At 42.6% G+C, this 17250-nt stretch overlaps 1 protein-coding gene across 3 annotated transcripts in view; it reads left to right on the forward strand.

Annotated features, from left to right (window-relative positions):
• Positions 1-17250, forward strand: part of tafa1b (TAFA chemokine like family member 1b) — a 146474-nt gene that overhangs the window by 101699 nt on the left and 27525 nt on the right. For all 3 annotated transcript variants that reach the window (XR_004501696.2, XR_004501695.2, XM_033627567.2), the window contains exon 3: positions 14185-14325. Coding sequence is in view for 1 of the 3 variants with exons in the window: in XM_033627567.2 (XP_033483458.1) it covers positions 14185-14325 (141 nt within the window). In the remaining 2 variants the exon portion in view is untranslated. The remainder of the gene's footprint in view (positions 1-14184; positions 14326-17250) is intronic.

The raw sequence follows: 17250 nt of genomic DNA on the forward strand, positions 1-17250 counted from the left end.
TCACCACAATTGTAAATCAATGTTGTGTTTCTCTCGTGCGTGCGCTCTCTCTTTCTCTCTCGCAGTCTCACTTGGTTTCTTTTCTTTTGACTTTTCTAAGATGACAGATGCTGAATATATACTCCCTATCTGATGCTGTGGCTGTTTGTGGTTGGCTGAGAGGGATGTGAACTCATCAGTTTGTAGCTGTGTTAATCAAATCAAGTTGGGTTTCCATTACACGTGCCAAATGTGCCAAACGGTGCCAATCCCCTTTGATCTGACATCAGATGTGACGGGACAGTCGGTATAGAGATACATTTATGTGCTGATTGCAGATAGTTGCATTGAATAGTGGTTTTGTGGCTATTTATTGCATCGTTAATGTGCCTGACATTCTGGAAACCTGCCTGTGAGGTTTTAGTGACGTGTGTGCACTGTCCGCTGGTCAGCCAAACTTTGGCTTACACCGGCTGTGCTCCGCCTGCGCTGACAGTAGACGTGGTTTCAGCTGGCGAGCTTTTAGCGCACCTTCGGCAAAGCCTTTTGGCACAAAACTGTCACTGCGCCAAAATGGATCTGTTGACACCTCCCCCTGCTGCGCCGCCACACCCATCTCAGCGCACCTCGGTCTGCCAAACTACCAAACTGAGCGTGCCTCAGGTTGCACTGCTCGAAACTAGCTCCGTGCGGGGTTCGCCACCCTGCGCCACCCTGCTCCGCGCCGGGAAACTAGAGCCCACTATGTTAACAGTTGTAGGACTCCCTATTGCCTCTGTTACCTCTATTTGCCCTGACATGCAGCCAAGCTGACAACACTCAGCAGTCAGATATACGTAGCTGTTGCCCTCCTCTTTGACCATTTGTGGGTCTATCTTCAATAACTACACATTACCATTTACTGAAGTAACAAGAAAAGTCATTAATGTACGAGTAATGCAAGTATGGGTTTATACCACTGTGATGACAAAAACAGGCACGAATAATCTCCAATTAGTCTGTAATGGGTTGAAGAGACTGGCTGCCATGGACACACATGCACAGACCGAGCAACATCAGTAAAGTAGACAAACTTACAGACACCTATGAACCATTTTTGTCAAGTCATTTCAGAGCGAACCAGACTTTTGATTCATGCAGTGATTTGTCAGAACTGACATTAGACATCTAAATCATCCCAACAGCAGCAGGACACATGAGAGCAGCCTAACTGCAACATCCGGTCAGGGGCTTTCAAAACAAAATAATCTCTGTACTCTGATGTGGCAGTTATAAAGTGTATAGCTCTGACAGTACGGCGGGGAATACAGTAGTCTACCGACTGCACATGATAATGTAAATGACTGGACAGCCTACCTAAGACAGTGACAGCCCATGCAGCAGTTGCTAGGTAAACTCTCGTATATAAGTATAGGCATATGGCCAATCATTGCTGTGCGTCAAGAGGGAAGGATGGAATAGCAGTAGAAAAGATTTATTTAGAACTCTGACATTCTGAATTAGGAGTGCATTTTCACAAGAAAACAGATCCTGGGAAAGGATAGTCATTTTCCAGGGCAGTCACTCAACAAAAGAGAACAGTACCGGGAAAACCAGAACGTGCAGAAATCCTCGATGTAGGGTGTGTCAGAGTGTCATGCTCAGAAAGTTACTTTACAATCCATAATGGCTCATTAGAATGTTCTAACACTCTCAATTATTATTGATAAGTGTGCAAGTTGATTTAGCATTAGCTAGCTAACATGATTGGATTCATGGGTAACGTTACTGTTGTGAACTGTACTGCACTACTTTGTTGGAATCATGTTACAGTGTATTTTCAAATATATTTGAATTTTTGAAGAAAAAAAAGAAGATTAAAATGAATTAATTCTCAAACAATATTTTGGGGGCTCCTCTGCCGTAACTTTGAGGACTCCCTAGAGGTCGTGGACCCCCCCATTGAAGTCCCAAGTTATAAACACTATGGCAAAGTATTTTATGGTTGACAAATTTAGATAATCTCGCAGTATAAATCATCCTGTCTCCGTCCCTAGTTCAAAATATATACTGTATATAAAATAGCAAAAGTAAGAGCTGTAGACTTAGAAAAATCGCCATCAATGCAATTAGTGGAACTAATGGTAGTTTTCTCTGTGGAATAACCCCCATGTCCTTTATATGATCCATGGATTAATGATTAATGATTAAACATGTGATTCATGGATTAATCTAATGATAAAAAATGTGATTCAAGTGTTTTTTGTAGTGTATGACCTATCTTCTAACAGGCAGGCATTAACAAATGGCAGGGACATGATCAAATTAAATAAAATGTCTTCATCCACGATGACATATCGCTCTTGGTGACAGCTTCATGCTCCTGTCTTGTACACAACACTCTTCTGTCCTTGACGAGAGCAAGGTCAGCGCTTAATGCATCATCTGACATCGTTACTGTGCATTGTCAAAGCGGAGCTAAGTGTTTAGCACATTGATTTCCCTCCCTTTTGCTCTTCGTTGGATTGATCATCACATGGAAGTGGGTCTTTGTGAAAGTGATCAATGTTCTGCCATACAATTATCATCTCATAAATGCATCGTTTAAAAGCCAATATCCGTTTTAATAAGGGGCATAGTGGAAAACTGCTCATCATGTACATGTCAGGCACATGACACTGGACCCACAGAGAATCGCGGAACATGAGCAAGTGCTGTAAGCTCTCCGTTAATAAATCCCCAACATCCGACACATCTGTAGAATATGTAGTCAGCGAGACATCTCATGCTGTACATGCTTGAGACCAGATTGCTTTGGCTCAGATGGGCCTCTACCAGTTGCTTGGCAAAGCTTTTCACAGCTTTCCAGACATATTTATAGCCTGGAGTTATGTGTTGATACAGCACATGTGCTAGCGCATTTAAGATGATGTTTGTTCCTGCAAGTGTTTACAATACAATAAATAAATAGATGTATTAATAAGAGAGAGCATTAGCAGACAGACGGTGAGCCGCAGCCACCTGCCTTAATGCTTAAAGGCAGCATTAAAACATGCAAACATGCCAGTGAGAGGGATACGAGCTTATTAATGTTTATTGCATATGGAGCCCAGTTTTGAAAAAATCATACAACTCCCTGATTGCCCAGCTTTACAGAAAGCAGACAGATTATTTGCACAGTAAAGTGCCCTTTCTCCACATACACTACTCTGGGTATTTTTCCCATGCATCCATAATTTGATGTTAAGTGCCTGCTGATGCATTATGCATATTAGATAATGCATTGTGTGTAATACAGGCAGACCTCGCCTGAACCTAGAGTGACATATCGTTCCAGGCCCCACACGCACAAGCCCCGGTGTGGCGTGATTGCTGTTTGAGACAGCCACCATGTTCCGCACATCACACCTCCTCAACCGTGTCACTCTGTGTAACATTCAAAACAGACCTTAAACCAGACAGAAGGTCTGATGTATAATACTCAACAACCCTACATAGCATTTCATAACTTTATTATTAGCCATTTGCAGAACTTTTCCCTTTCTTTTTCCTTTTTAGAAGAGGTGAACTGAAACTCATGGTCTCTATTCAAGCCATTTTCCGGGGCTCACAGCATCCAATTGTTTCCCACCAAGGAATGATACTTTTTTGAAGGCTGCTCTATGGTGCCGTTCAAAAAGTCAGTTTTGTGATTTTGAATGGACAATTTAGTTTCTCATTTCGCCATCCGACTCTCATTTAGAGCGAGCGGTGACCTGTGTCATATGGACATTGGATGGAGGTCAGGCACCGCCAACTGTACTGCAGAGTGCAGTAAAACACAGAGAGGTGCGGCCATACCTGCACGCTGTTTTGTAATGACACAGGAGCGTACAGACACACAGCAGAAGAGAGGGATAAAGTATGAAACAAGAAGTGATAAATGGAAGTTTGCAGACTTTATCTAATGCATCTTTTTATGTGACTGTGACAGCATGTAGTAAATTCCATACAATAGTGTTACTGCCACTGCGCTGCACTATTTCTGGCTTCCCCCTCCTGTCATGGAAATAAGATAAGCGCGATGTAAGCGAAGGGACACAAGCCATCTCTCCCCTTTACTGCGGGGTTTTATTTTGATGCCACATTTAAAATGCAATAAAGCTCTTCTCCATACAAAATCTAACTGTCATGCGTATAAAAGAGTATCCAACAAAGTTATCCTTACACCTGAAAGACCACAGAAGTAGGTTACATCCTGCATATATTTACCATAATCACCCCCTTTTTCCATTCATCTGTGAGGTAACTTCTGAGAACTTTTAATGTGTTTTCTCCAAAGCGATGTTTTTTTATTTTATTTTTTTATTTTCTAACCTGCCAGCTATTAGTTTTTCATTGCTTTTTCTGAACAACCATGTGGGTAATAAAAGCTTGAATTGACATTTAAGCCATAATGGTTGTCGGCAGCCCCTGTAAGTGCCCCTCCCTTCACTGGGCTTGAGCTTGGCAGTGGGTCTTCTTGCAGCGGGCTGAGTCCATGACACGGCGAGTTATATATGCCAGGGCATTACAGAGCCCTTCTTAATCCGGTTTGTCACGCTGTTCCCTCTGGACTGGAGTAATTTCATGGTGCTGAACTGGTATTGATAGAGCCTTGGTAAATGAGGCACGCAGCAATCGTTAACTTTAATAACCATAAAGATGTGAGCATTGGAGTCATACAGGCCCACGAGAGGAAACCCATACAGGTGATTAAGAATCGACCAGGGCCGTGGCCAGCAGCACCTCGCATCTCTTATTCATACTAATGGAATTACCTGTTAAAGATGTCAAGACTATTACCACCAATGGTGCAATTGCTGCACTATACTTTTCCTATTCAGTAAACTGGAGCTCATTTTCACGTCTCCTTGCATGAAGAACACGTGTTAAAAACAAGCTGCATATTAAGATTTCCCCCTTGTTCTCCTCATTCATCAAACCCATTCAGAGTAGGTTTCTGGAAGTTGGAGCCGCTGTAGTCGAGCAGTATTTAGTATTCTGTAACTACAGCTGGATTCAGAGGTAAGCCATACCAGCAGAGGGGAAAAAACACAACATTGATTCGTGTGACTCCACTATAGCTGGGTCAGTGGTTCCTGTCAGTCAGCTTGAGCTCTGGAGTGTCTTTCTCCCCTCTCTCCCCCACTCCTCTCCCCGTCTTCCCCTCCCTCCCTCAGGTTTGTGGTAGCTCCAGGCGCTACTATAGCTGCTATGTCCACTTGTTTGTCTACTCCCATTACTGTGGGTGATGCTGCCTTGGGAGGAAAGTGAAATCCAGGCCACAGAGGGGTCAGTGAGAAACCAGCCTGAAGCCTTCACACTGGCTGAGGTCAGAGAAGCCATGCGGATCACTGCAACAGGGTGCTGATGGGCGCTTGATAAATGGAGAATCCACTCCAGCTCCTGATGCACCAGTGACACTCGGGTCAAAGACGATTTTAAGATCGGATAAACAATGGTTAACAAGGGCTGAGATTAATTTGTTTGTTATTCTCGGAGACAGTCGGCACTGTAAAACGTCCCAAAGCTGGCATTCTACCTGCTTCTTCTTCAGAAGGGTTTTAGTGGCGAGTTGTGCAAGCTCCTCCGGTGGCGTCCCTCCTTGAGGCTATACCTTTTATTATTCATTGGTGGAAGTCAGCCCTCTGGGAAAGGGCTTCAGAGTGAGAACAAGTGGCTGGGGCTCAAGCCTTAGTGGACGATTTACTCTCAAAGGCCAGGAGAACTTCAGTGGCGCAAAAACAAGTACTCCATGTCCAAACCTTAAGAGGACTGCTGTCTCTTCATGTCTTTTACCAACAAAGGACTCTTTCTCATGTGGATTGCACACAGTCAGCATTCATGTTCACACCTCAGTCTGTGACATGCTTAACAGTATGACTGTAATGTGTCACATACACAGATATATGCACTATGCACGCAGTCACTCTCTGCCTGTCTCTTATTCTTGCTACTTCACACATATCTATACTCCACAAGGTGTGATTCAGAGAGCATTAGCACCACAGATGTGATATACTCAATCCTGAAGATATAGCAGTGAGATTTCTCTTTGCAAACTATTCATTTTATTAACTGCTTCTGTTACAGAAGTAGAGGATTTCGAGCAGTAAATGAGGGTTGTGTAATTTCTGATAAAATATATAAACCGTATCAGTTGCCAAGAGGAAGGACATGAAAAGTTGTTCCCTGGCACTGCCTCTGAGGCCTCCATTTGGAATCCACTCAACGGTGCTTTGTAGCGTGTTTAAACATTATCCTAAGTAATCAGGGGGAGTGTTCATGAAGTTCTAACTTGATGTTTAAGTAATGAAAAGCTAAATTCTGATGAGCATCATTAAACATATATGCAGTGGGACAGCTGCCCCACAGCCACTTTGATGCTTTTGCTTCTTGAAACAGATCATTAATATTCTTCCTCTATTTTTTCCCTTCGCTCAAATCTGAACAACATAAAACTAATCGGAACAAACAGAATGGAGCTTTTTTTAATTTTGGACATATCTGACATCTTTTCAATCAGATGTGTTTTATTATGTTTAAAACTGTGCATCACAAGTCATTAAAAAAGGGGGTCATTTTCCATTATGCATGATTTCACAGAGAGAGAAGTTGACAGAAAAAAAACAACTCAATAAACAATCTGATGCTTAATAAAACTTTACGTGGGTTTGAAGTGACTTTTCTGGCGCACGGTACAAAGTAACTTTGTTCACTCACGGCCGCGAGAGTCTCAATTTGTCTTTCAAATGTGCATCATTTTCAGCGATGATTTGAAATGCAGCTCCCGCTCGGCTTCTTGAATAAGAACGGTGTCGAATTTACATTTCTTAGCTCTACACATGTCTACATTTATTTACCGACAATGGAAACCATAATTCCTGTTGCCATCTCAGATGTAAATTGACAATTAGAAGTGGTAAGACAGCTAACACAGAAGCACTGGGGAACAACAACAAGCCCACGGATAAGGAGGAATGGTGAAGAAAGATGGACTGTGGTTGATGCAGCAGCTGCCTGTCTGGCAAAACAAAACAGGCACTCCAGCATGCAGGCGGAAACGGCTCATTTTCACCTGAGTGTGCACTGATTAAGTTGTTATGACGAGTCCTTGAGAGGCTTAAGTTTTCCCGGCTGCTGTGTTCCTTCCCTCGGCCATATGTCATTACTTAATAACTGTAGCAGCGAGAGGAGCTGTGTGAGAGAGAGAGCTGGAGAGAGAGGAGGTGACAGAAATGCTTGCTGATGGTGAGCCAGTGATTACTGCTCTTGGCCACTCTGCATAGATTATAGTTGTTGACGCTGAAGCTGAGCCAAGATGTAGTGGGAAAATGTTGTTTGTTTGGGTTTTTTCCCATGGTGACATTGTCATGAGCACCTGCATTTATCTTTGTGTCAAAAATTGCCAGATGCAGAGAGATCAGACGGAAGCAGAGTACGTTCTTTGTCACTCAGAGGATGAAAAGAAACTGTCACTTTTACTCCTGTGAGCGCGGAGTATTTGGTCGAATAAACTGTCATGGGTTTGTCGTGACCTTGAGTTTATGCACAGCCTATCATGATTCAAGTGTTGTGGTTCTCGATGGTGATCAACATGGGTTTTAAGCATCTTAAGTTGACCATACCGACCCAAATATAAGACATCCTTAATTATAAGATGCCTGTTTTTTCAAACACCTGTTTTGTATGGAAGTTTTTATTGGACTTTATTATTCGTAACCCACACAAGACAGTCTACAAATGTGTACTATGATCCACTCTTTTTACATTTGTGCTGTGCAAAGTCATATCCACAAAAATACAGCGTGATTTGCAGATGCGCATAACTTAATCTGTAAACACGTACTTTAATTTCACACAAAAAAGTTACAGGTTTTACAAATGTAAAGAGTTTTACCACAGCAAATACACATGAAGTCATATTTACACATTGGTGGATCCATTTCTACATGTGAAACTGGATTTGTGCATTTGTGGATCATTTCCTGTGAGTTTGTGGGTCATGTGATATTTATGACTGGCCACTTTAGAATGAAAATACAGACAGTACTTACTGACCCTCATGCCGACAAGAAGTCCAGTGTAGTTTTTTAATCCACAAAACTCATTCGGGGTATCGGAGGATAACAGCTAGGCGGAATAACAGCTACACTTGAAGTGCATGGACCCACATTTTGAAAATGTAATAAAACTCAGCTAATGCATTTCAAAAACGTCAGAATGGCTCGTCCGTCGTAATCCAAGTGCCCTGAAACCGTGGCATGCAAAATTGACTTGAAAAGACATCATTTACTCCACTTTTATAGCATAGTTTCTCACCGTGGTCAGTTAGCCTGCAGGTGGGCTGTGTTTACATGGCAACTCGCGCGAGACTCAAGAACTAGCACCACCACTAGCCATCAGCTAGTCTCGCACGAGCTGCCATGTAAACACAGCACGCCTGCAGGCTAACTGACGTGGCCATTTCCTTTAATCATCTCTCAGGGAAACTAGGGTAAAAATGCAGCTGTCAATCATGTCAATCACTACTCGTGAGCTGCGGTCAAACTGTCAAATCAGGCAGCGCTGATCAAATATAAATCAAGATTCTGTTATTGCATTGCCTATTTCTCACTTGAAATGTTTCCAGGAACATATTTTAGTGTACTGTTTAACTGTAAAATGAGAATGTTTGTGACCCGGCCGTTATGTTGGAAACAGTCAACTGAAGTACCAAGCACCGCCCTCCAGCCAGACCAACTTTGTCATGTTACAATTAAACAGTACACTTAGTGATTGACAATAGTGATTGGCATGATTGACAGCTGCGTTAGAGACGCCTCGGCTCTAATTGATTGTTTTTGTTCATGTGCAGTGATGCCATTGGAAGCGCTACAAGGCAAAAGAGGAGGCAGAGGAATATATATTTTTTCAGAGGTTATCTGTGTCATTTGGTGCTGTGTGAATATAGTGATCGTTTCAGCAAATATGACACAAGTTTTTTTAAAGTTACCAACTACAGCTTTAAGGCTTAATATAAATCTCACATTTGTGTAACTTGTCTATCAGTCTACTCACACACTTTTCTGTCAGGCTCTTGGAGCAGTCAGAATAACTTTCTCCGGCAGTCTTTCTGAGCTCATCATCAGCTGTGACAGCCGTAATTCTCGGCTGCTTGACAGATGATTTGGTCCACGCAGTCCGCTTTCTGCAGTAAAGACGTCTGGAGACGCTTTGGACTCGTTTGTGCTTATCATAAATTTATTTCCTCCATGGCAGCAGAACACAAGCCTCCAGAAAGTTTTAGGGTTAAACTGGGCTCAAAAAACACATTAAGGGCTGACTAAAAGTCACACCATGAAGGAACAAAAAAGACCTTAGGCTTGCGAGATTAAGGGTACAAACAAGTCGTAATGCAACACTCTCTGTAGGAGTCAGTGTTACAGTGCTACTCTCTTTGAACACTAATTGTCTATTTGTAATTAATTACACTTATTTGGGCCAATATGGTGCATTCATGTAAGTACAATCTAATGTATATGTGCAACTTTGCTGCCTGTAAATGTTACCAGTCTACAAATCTTAACCTCTGAGTGCTCTGCAGAAAATACTCTGATATGCAGTATGCCTTTTTTATCCTGAGCTTCCATTCCTTCTCCCACTATCTATCTCCACATTTTACAACCTTACCTCATTAACAGCTCCTAATTGGCCATTGGGCTAAGCTGAAAACAATGAAGCATTGATTTCCTTAAACATAATCACCTCATCCAGTCATTTAATGGCTGCTGTCACTGTGGGCCACCAAGAGAAAAATGACCAGTCAGTGGTCCCATCGATGCCCTTCACCTCCCCTCACCAAAGGCTAGAGTGCACAGCCACCCACTCCATCTTAGCAAGTTGGTTTAACCCCTTTCGCTGCCTGACAAGCTCCAAGCACTACATCCATCACCACCTGCAGTCTTAAGTTGCTGTGATCCTGCACTTCACCACAGTGCGCACACAGTTACTGTTGTGCACTTGAGCGTTTCAGCAGAAGACGCACCGTCTATATATTATGGAACGCCACTTAATATCGTATGCACAAATAAACACACAAACAAACTCATAGTGGCCCAGACACATACTCAGACGCAGATAATGGATGGTCATTTACCCCACCCGGAGCTCCCAGCTACCTGAATGAAATTATGTCTCGTCCAAGTGGCCATTTGTTGTCTAAGTGGCTCTCGTGACTGGCCCAGTAGAGTCATCGTGGAGCCATTTACACTGCTCTCTCCTCCACATGCCAGATGGTTCATAGTGATCACGCCTAATGTCCACCTGGCTGATGGCTGGACCTCACCCTCTAGCTGATACACACACAAGCATGTACTTTTGTGTGCATGTGTGTGTTAGGGATAATCCGGAATTCTGATGGCAAAAATTATAATAATCACCATAATGATCATAATAATCAAAATCTGAATATCGTGTATTCAGTCAATGTCCAAAAGTAAAACAACAAACACAACCATATTTCACTGAAACTTAACTTTGGTCATTTTTTCAAGCTGAAGCCTCACAAACCATGTATCCCTCACATTACTAATGATCAGTTTGGAAAATGCAGCATCATTTTTATACAGTAGATTATTGAATGTGCCTTAGGGTCAACCATTACCAACATTTGTGGGCTTTTTTGGGATTGTTGCAGCCTAAAATGAATGATTTCACAGCAGCTTTTCTAAAACATTGTGATGCATATTGCAATGCTTTTAGGCTTTTTGTTTTTCCAATGAAACTGCGGGGCAAATGAAAATTGTGTTGTTTTTTTCTTACAATGTATTTAAACTCAAAAATACATTGTTCTGGGAAGAATAAAACCACACTGCTCTTAGTTTGTGATTTATACTACTCTAACGTTATCACTAACCATGCATATTTAATCTAACTCACCTTTATTCCTTCAACACTTGCAATAGATGTAGATGCAGCAGCCTGTCATGGTGATCTGTCTTGCCTGCTGTGAACGTGTTTCAGCCATTCTCAAGGTGTTTTGTGGTTGCATCTGGTGCAAAACTGTTTAGCCCCGCTTTCGTGCAGAACATCAGGGAATCGCCGTGCACGGCCTTTAGCAGTATTTTTTGGTTGGTAAATGTGATACATTCATGCTGCACAGGTCTGCATCCTCACAACAAGGAAACAAGTTGGGGGATGTCATGCAGGGGACTGACTGGCTAAGATCAATGAAACTCACAGAAAATGATGGGTCAAATCTGCATGGTCATGCAGAATTCACACAGATTGGCTGAATTTGTGACATCATGGCAGAACATTTTGGAGGGGCTGATATTATTTCTTTGGGAACTGCCCATTGGTTCGACAGCCCATTGGTTCGACATCCCATTGTTCCGACCGTATTAAACTCATTGTTGCTGAGTCCGTTCCGAAATCATCATGATGCCCTGTGGTTAAGGTCTGGTTAGGTTTAGGCACAAAAACCACTTGGTTAGGGTCAGGAAAAGATCATGGTGTGGGTTACAATGAAAAAGAAAGTGACAAACACATAAGCCGTGAGCCTGCTCCGCCTCAAGCCGGTCGCGGCGCACCATACGCCCGCCGCGAGCCGTTCAGCACCGCGGACAGTTGGACTAATGGGATGTCGAACCAATGGGCTGTCGAACCAATGACATGGAGCCATTTCTTTCAGTAAAGTTTGAAAATCAGTAGACTGGGACTTGGTTGATATACTGTAGGTTATCATTGCTCTGTTTTTACTTTAGGTTATTATTATAACTTCAGAAGACATTATTTCCTTTTTTTCTTAATTGTGTTTGGGGCAAATTTTCAGTTAATGCTGAAATGACTCACACATTGAATTAGTCTGCCTTTCCATTGTGGCAGACTTTCTTCTAAACTACAGTACATCTGAAATGATGAACATGACTTATGATTCATTTATTGCATGTCTTCAAAAGTTTTACAGTACTTCCTGTGCAACTTTTGGAATGGAGAATGGCTGTAGTACAGCTGAGGAAGTGCACTCAAATCAGCGGCTTGACATTGCTATTCTGTTAATGTAAAATTGGTGCTTTATCTTTCTGCCTACCAGCTGATTAGTAACATCCAATACCATTTATTCAACAATTTCATCTTTTTAAACCCTAAGCATTAAATATAACTCTTCTAATAAACTCTTTCCAACACTCCCTCCAACAACAACCTCTATGTAACTGAAGCTTTGGTGTTGTTGACTTGTATGTATAGACATTTACAGCTATCCCTGACTATGTGTTACTATCAGTGTGTTACAGGAAATTGTGTAAGCATTTGCAGTCTGAGCTAATATAGACAATGGACTCAAGTTTGATAGACAAACTCGCTTCTGTGCTTAAGTCCCACTGACAGAACGAATTCAAAAGTCACAGAGTGGGACAAATTCCATCACATTAAAACGAGTAACATTAATATGATGGGGATTTCCTTTTGTTGACCCTTGTCAGATGTGCGCTGGTTACACCTCTGTAGTGTTACCTCACAAATCAGACTTTGAAGCTAGCTGAGGGAATTCAAGCCAGTTTAGTATTCTGTGATGCAACATAAAGTCCTCACTTATTCAGAGATCTGCTTTGACTTGAAAGCCAGTCTGCAGGTCAGGAAGCTGTCAGTAAAATATTCAACAAGCCAACTCATTGTGGGGTTTGGGGTTTTAGCACACTCAGGGGATATTTCTCCTCACTTTTATAGTCTATGTTCTGCCTCCTCCTGCCCAGAAATATCTAACAACAAGCGCTGAGAGAGTGACATTAATACTGCACGACAGCGCGGTCCAGCAGGACTGCAAATGTTTGCCTTTTTAATCCAGAACTCGGCGGCCTTTGGTCTGGCCACTGCAGACATTGATGGGAATGGGAGACGAAAACTGTTGCCAAACTTGTCCAGGCTGCTGGGAGCTCAGTTTCGTAATTCATGACCCGAGCCATTTCAAACATTTGCACAACCAGAGAAACACACACCGGTTGTTGTCATGCCAGTGGAAGCAAATGCATCGTCTCACCGCAGAAGGATGCCCTCCTTAAAACTTGGTACGACCGATTGAAATAAGGCACAAACAAGATGGAATGTGGCATTTGGTTGTCTCCCCTTCTTTTTGCACTCTATCCTCTATTCTGTGTATTGGAGAGGATAAGTTCAACCCTCCTCCTCTCCTCTGTCCAGGGATGAGCTCCAGTTTAATTGTTGGACGCTGGTGTCTGTTGCGGTGGCTGTCAAGGGAAGATAAAGAGTTTTTCCTGGGGCGTAAGGAAAGGGGAGAGCGGTGATGGAGGGCCTCTCTCCTGCAGCTCCGCTGGCTGCATTAGCCCCACGCTTTATAATTGTGTGAAGGGGGCACTTCCAGTGGCTCCCTCATTACTCACTGGCATGGCCAGTACCTGGCAGCCAGACACACCTTGTCCTCTAGCTCTCTCTGTGCCTGGCTCACTCATTTCAGGATGTCCCTCCGCTCCATCACCCCCTCTCACTCCCCTGGGCAATCCTCCCTATTGTTATTTTGACCCAGTACCGCCATGGGCACATTTCGCCTTCTCTTTTCACAGAATTTTTTTGACATCCTCTTTTGTCAGACTGGGACCTATTGTACAGCATTTGCTCTGACCGATGTCACCTATGCTTCAGAGTTAATGCTTTAGTGTAGTATAGCCTAAGACTGTATTGTTTCAGTCATGGGACTCAAAGGTGTCACCCATCTAAGTCTACGTCTGAGGCCTGTGACTGCCAGGATTCCCTGGAGAAGAAGCGTAGACAAATGCTACATACATATTGACAACAAATGAAAGACACCAAGGGTGCAAAGACAGGCACATTATTACACAGCAAGTGCATGATGTGATCTTCATCATAGGCTGATTGGTATGGAGTGAGGACAGCCAGCACTGAGTGAGAGGCAATTAGATGACATAATTGAGATGCCTCGAGGGCCAATTTGTTACACATACTTACAGTGTAAGTGCTCAATGATTGTACTGCAGCGTGCCGAGGTAGTCGAGTTTCCCTAAGCCCATCCTTCATTCATATTATTGTTGCTTATTCAAATCTTAAATGTTGATAAAAATGTATGTATAGTCAATAAAAAGTTACTGTTGTCGTATGCTTCAGTTCATTTTCAGTGACATGTTTCCTCTCTCTCACATGAACTGACCGTGCACCTCGTTGTCTGTCTGTCTGTCTGTCTGTCTGCAGAGGGAGGTACGTGTGAGGTGATTGCCGCCCACCGATGCTGTAACAAGAATCGCATCGAGGAGCGTTCGCAGACAGTCAAGTGTTCCTGTTTACCGGGGAAAGTGGCCGGGACGACACGCAACAAACCCTCCTGTGTGGATGGTGAGGAAGTCTTCTGTGTTTTAACGTTATGCTGCTGCGGACTGTTTAGGATGGACTGTTGAAGACTCTTGTGAGGGAAAAAGTCCTTGTGTATTGTGATATTGCTATTGTGCCCAGCCCAGTATCCCTAGGAGTTATGTACGAATTACATCCAACATGCCAACATTCTCTGCCAGCACAGGAAGTACTGTGCCCTGTAGAGAGAATAACAGCATTGAGTTCGTTTATGGGCACACAGCCCGTTTGACTTTAATGCAAGAGGCTGGAATTTGCAATTTAGCATTCACCATTTTATTAACACTAACCATAACCTGATTATCTGCCATAATTTGTCTTTCCCTAACCATAACCATAACCATACTACAGCTGCGATGAACAGATACAGCAAGAATAAAAAAGTGGCATTCAATGTTAAAAGCAGTTGTAGTTAAACGTAATTCAGCATTTTGCAGAATCATCCAATATTGACATTCTTTACCGTCGATGTTTTCTTCAGAAGTTAGAAATACTATAATTCATAAATGAAATGATTCCAAATTAAAGTTTCCAGGTAGTTTACATGGGAAATATTCATTCCGAATGAGGGTATACATGGGAGATCAGTTTAATCACCTTTAATCGCCTGTATTTGGGTCCGCGCAAGGTTTGGGGCAGGGAAGGTTTCTGATTGGATAGGGGACAGGCGGATGTTACGTGTTTACGTTTACCGGAAGAAAACACTGTAGTCCTCGCTCCGGATCACAAGATGCGTGACGACGCCGTTCTTAGTGCCTTTTTCGGACTTGTTTTGCTTATATTCTTGAAACAGCAGTACGACAACAAACTTGTTCTGCTAATGCTTCGTCTGTTGAGGAGGAGAAGAGAGGTAGAAGGTCAAAGAAGGGACATAGAGGACTGTGCTGTGGTGAATGGAAACCGGTGAGTGCAACAAGTCCGACTGCTCTATCTCAGCCCGTTATGCGCGCTATATACGTCACGCCCCTTACATCGGATTGAATTTTCAATTGCATTGGCCATTTTCATTCCGAATTAGGTGTTTACAAGATCACTTTTAATAGGAATGAACTTTCATTACGAATGAGAAGGGAAATAAACTGTCCATGTAAACCCACTCACTGTCATGAAACTAGATTATGATGTTACAAGTTTTATTCCAAGGCAGACCATCTAAATAATAGTTATGTAATGGATAGACTTAACTTTTACAAAAGTAATCCCTCTCAATGATCACTTATGACTCACTAGAATCCTGCAGCAGTGTCTTTATTGCCAGAGACCCTGCCATCTGCCCAAATTTTTTCTTCTTATATTGCTGTGGTCAGGGTGTTTCTGGGCTGCAACCTTCGGGCAGTGTTGTATAGCCATCAGCCAGTAACAACACACAGGTCAGGACTTATAAAAAGGCAGCCAGGCAGCACACAAGATGAAGCTACAAAAACAGCAGATGCACCCCTGAAAACTGCGAAACAGCAAACTGAAAAAGCTCGTTCCAAAATGATAGTGAATCTGGGGTCGGCTTTCACTTTCCCTGGCGGACACTGAAGGAGAGCGTTGGGATAAAAAGTGACATGGAGTTGGCCTGTTTTCTGTCGGACAGGTAGGTGCCAGTGGTTAGCTTAGTTAGCTTGCTAAATATTGGCTTTTCCATTACAACAAACGTAACATTCTTATAATAGTACAAGCAGAACATACAAGCAGAGTAGAGAGGAGAGGCAACGTTTGAAAGTTGTGTTTAAAATTCCTGTATAGTATATCTTTAATTATAGTATTACTCTGACGATACGTGTATTATTGAAATACTATATAAGATATTTCTCATCCACTTATTCTGCCATGACACGTGCAGAATAGACAAACATGACATTTCAGAAACAGAAGATGGTTCCAAGATGAGATTAGCAAGTTCAAAAATACTTATTCTTCATATTCTTTAATAAACACTCAGACAGAGAGCTGCAGCTTATTCCAATATAACTTTCTCCGTTGCCTCTCAGTGATTTTTCTAATAATAAACATACATTCAACTATTAGAAGCCCAGTAGCGGTGTGCTGCGTGGCATCATGGGAGATAAAGGATGATCCACTTGGGCTGTTGAACACCTGAGCAGGGAGCACGTTGCAGATCACTTTGCCTAAGGCGGTTCAGGCTGATGGAAATGAATAACTAATAAACACAAGTCAGGGAAGCTCCAGGCTAGTGCACCTGAATTACCTCAGCTGAGAAAAACAATCAGGCAGAGGCAGCTCCATGGGAGGAAAAAAAGAAGCCGACAGGAAGTCACAAGTCTACTGAGACAGAACTGCGATGCCCCTATCACTCCACGGAGCTCATTTATTGCTCTTCAGTCTTGATCTTTACACCCCCACCTTCAGCTGAGATCAAAGTCATCTCTCCGACTGCCCTCTTGCCAAGAAGTGGCACCAAAATATCTTCATTATGAGGGATGTTACATGAAGGGCCAGACAGGCCTGCTCAGTGGGCTTCACAGGGTTGGTTAGCCACAGCTGACACTCAAGAAAATCCTAGAATATAAATTAGACATGAGCCAAGGATGACACGCGAAAAACTTTCTCTCTGTTTGATGAGAAATTACCTAAAACCCTGCAAAACTTTTCAGCAAACATTTAAGTTTTTAGTCCTTGAGACATCCTGTTCAAGGAAGGGATGTTGTGTTTGCCCTGTGGTTGGACACATCTCCTGAATGAAACATTTACAGAGCTCTGACCTTGAGATGCAGACTTTGTTGTCCTTGCAAACAACCAGACACTGTCTCTTCCACTGCACCCTAACAGACAAGGGACTGTGGACTCTTTTTATACAGCATTTATTCAGACTGTGTCTGTTTCATGGCCTTAAGACAAACGTAATAAAATAAAATGCCTGAAAACTTACTGAGAACATTATTCTGAGATATTGTCATACCC

Source organism: Epinephelus lanceolatus, chromosome 1, assembly GCF_041903045.1.
Source record: "Epinephelus lanceolatus isolate andai-2023 chromosome 1, ASM4190304v1, whole genome shotgun sequence".
Lineage (NCBI taxonomy): Eukaryota > Metazoa > Chordata > Actinopteri > Perciformes > Serranidae > Epinephelus > Epinephelus lanceolatus.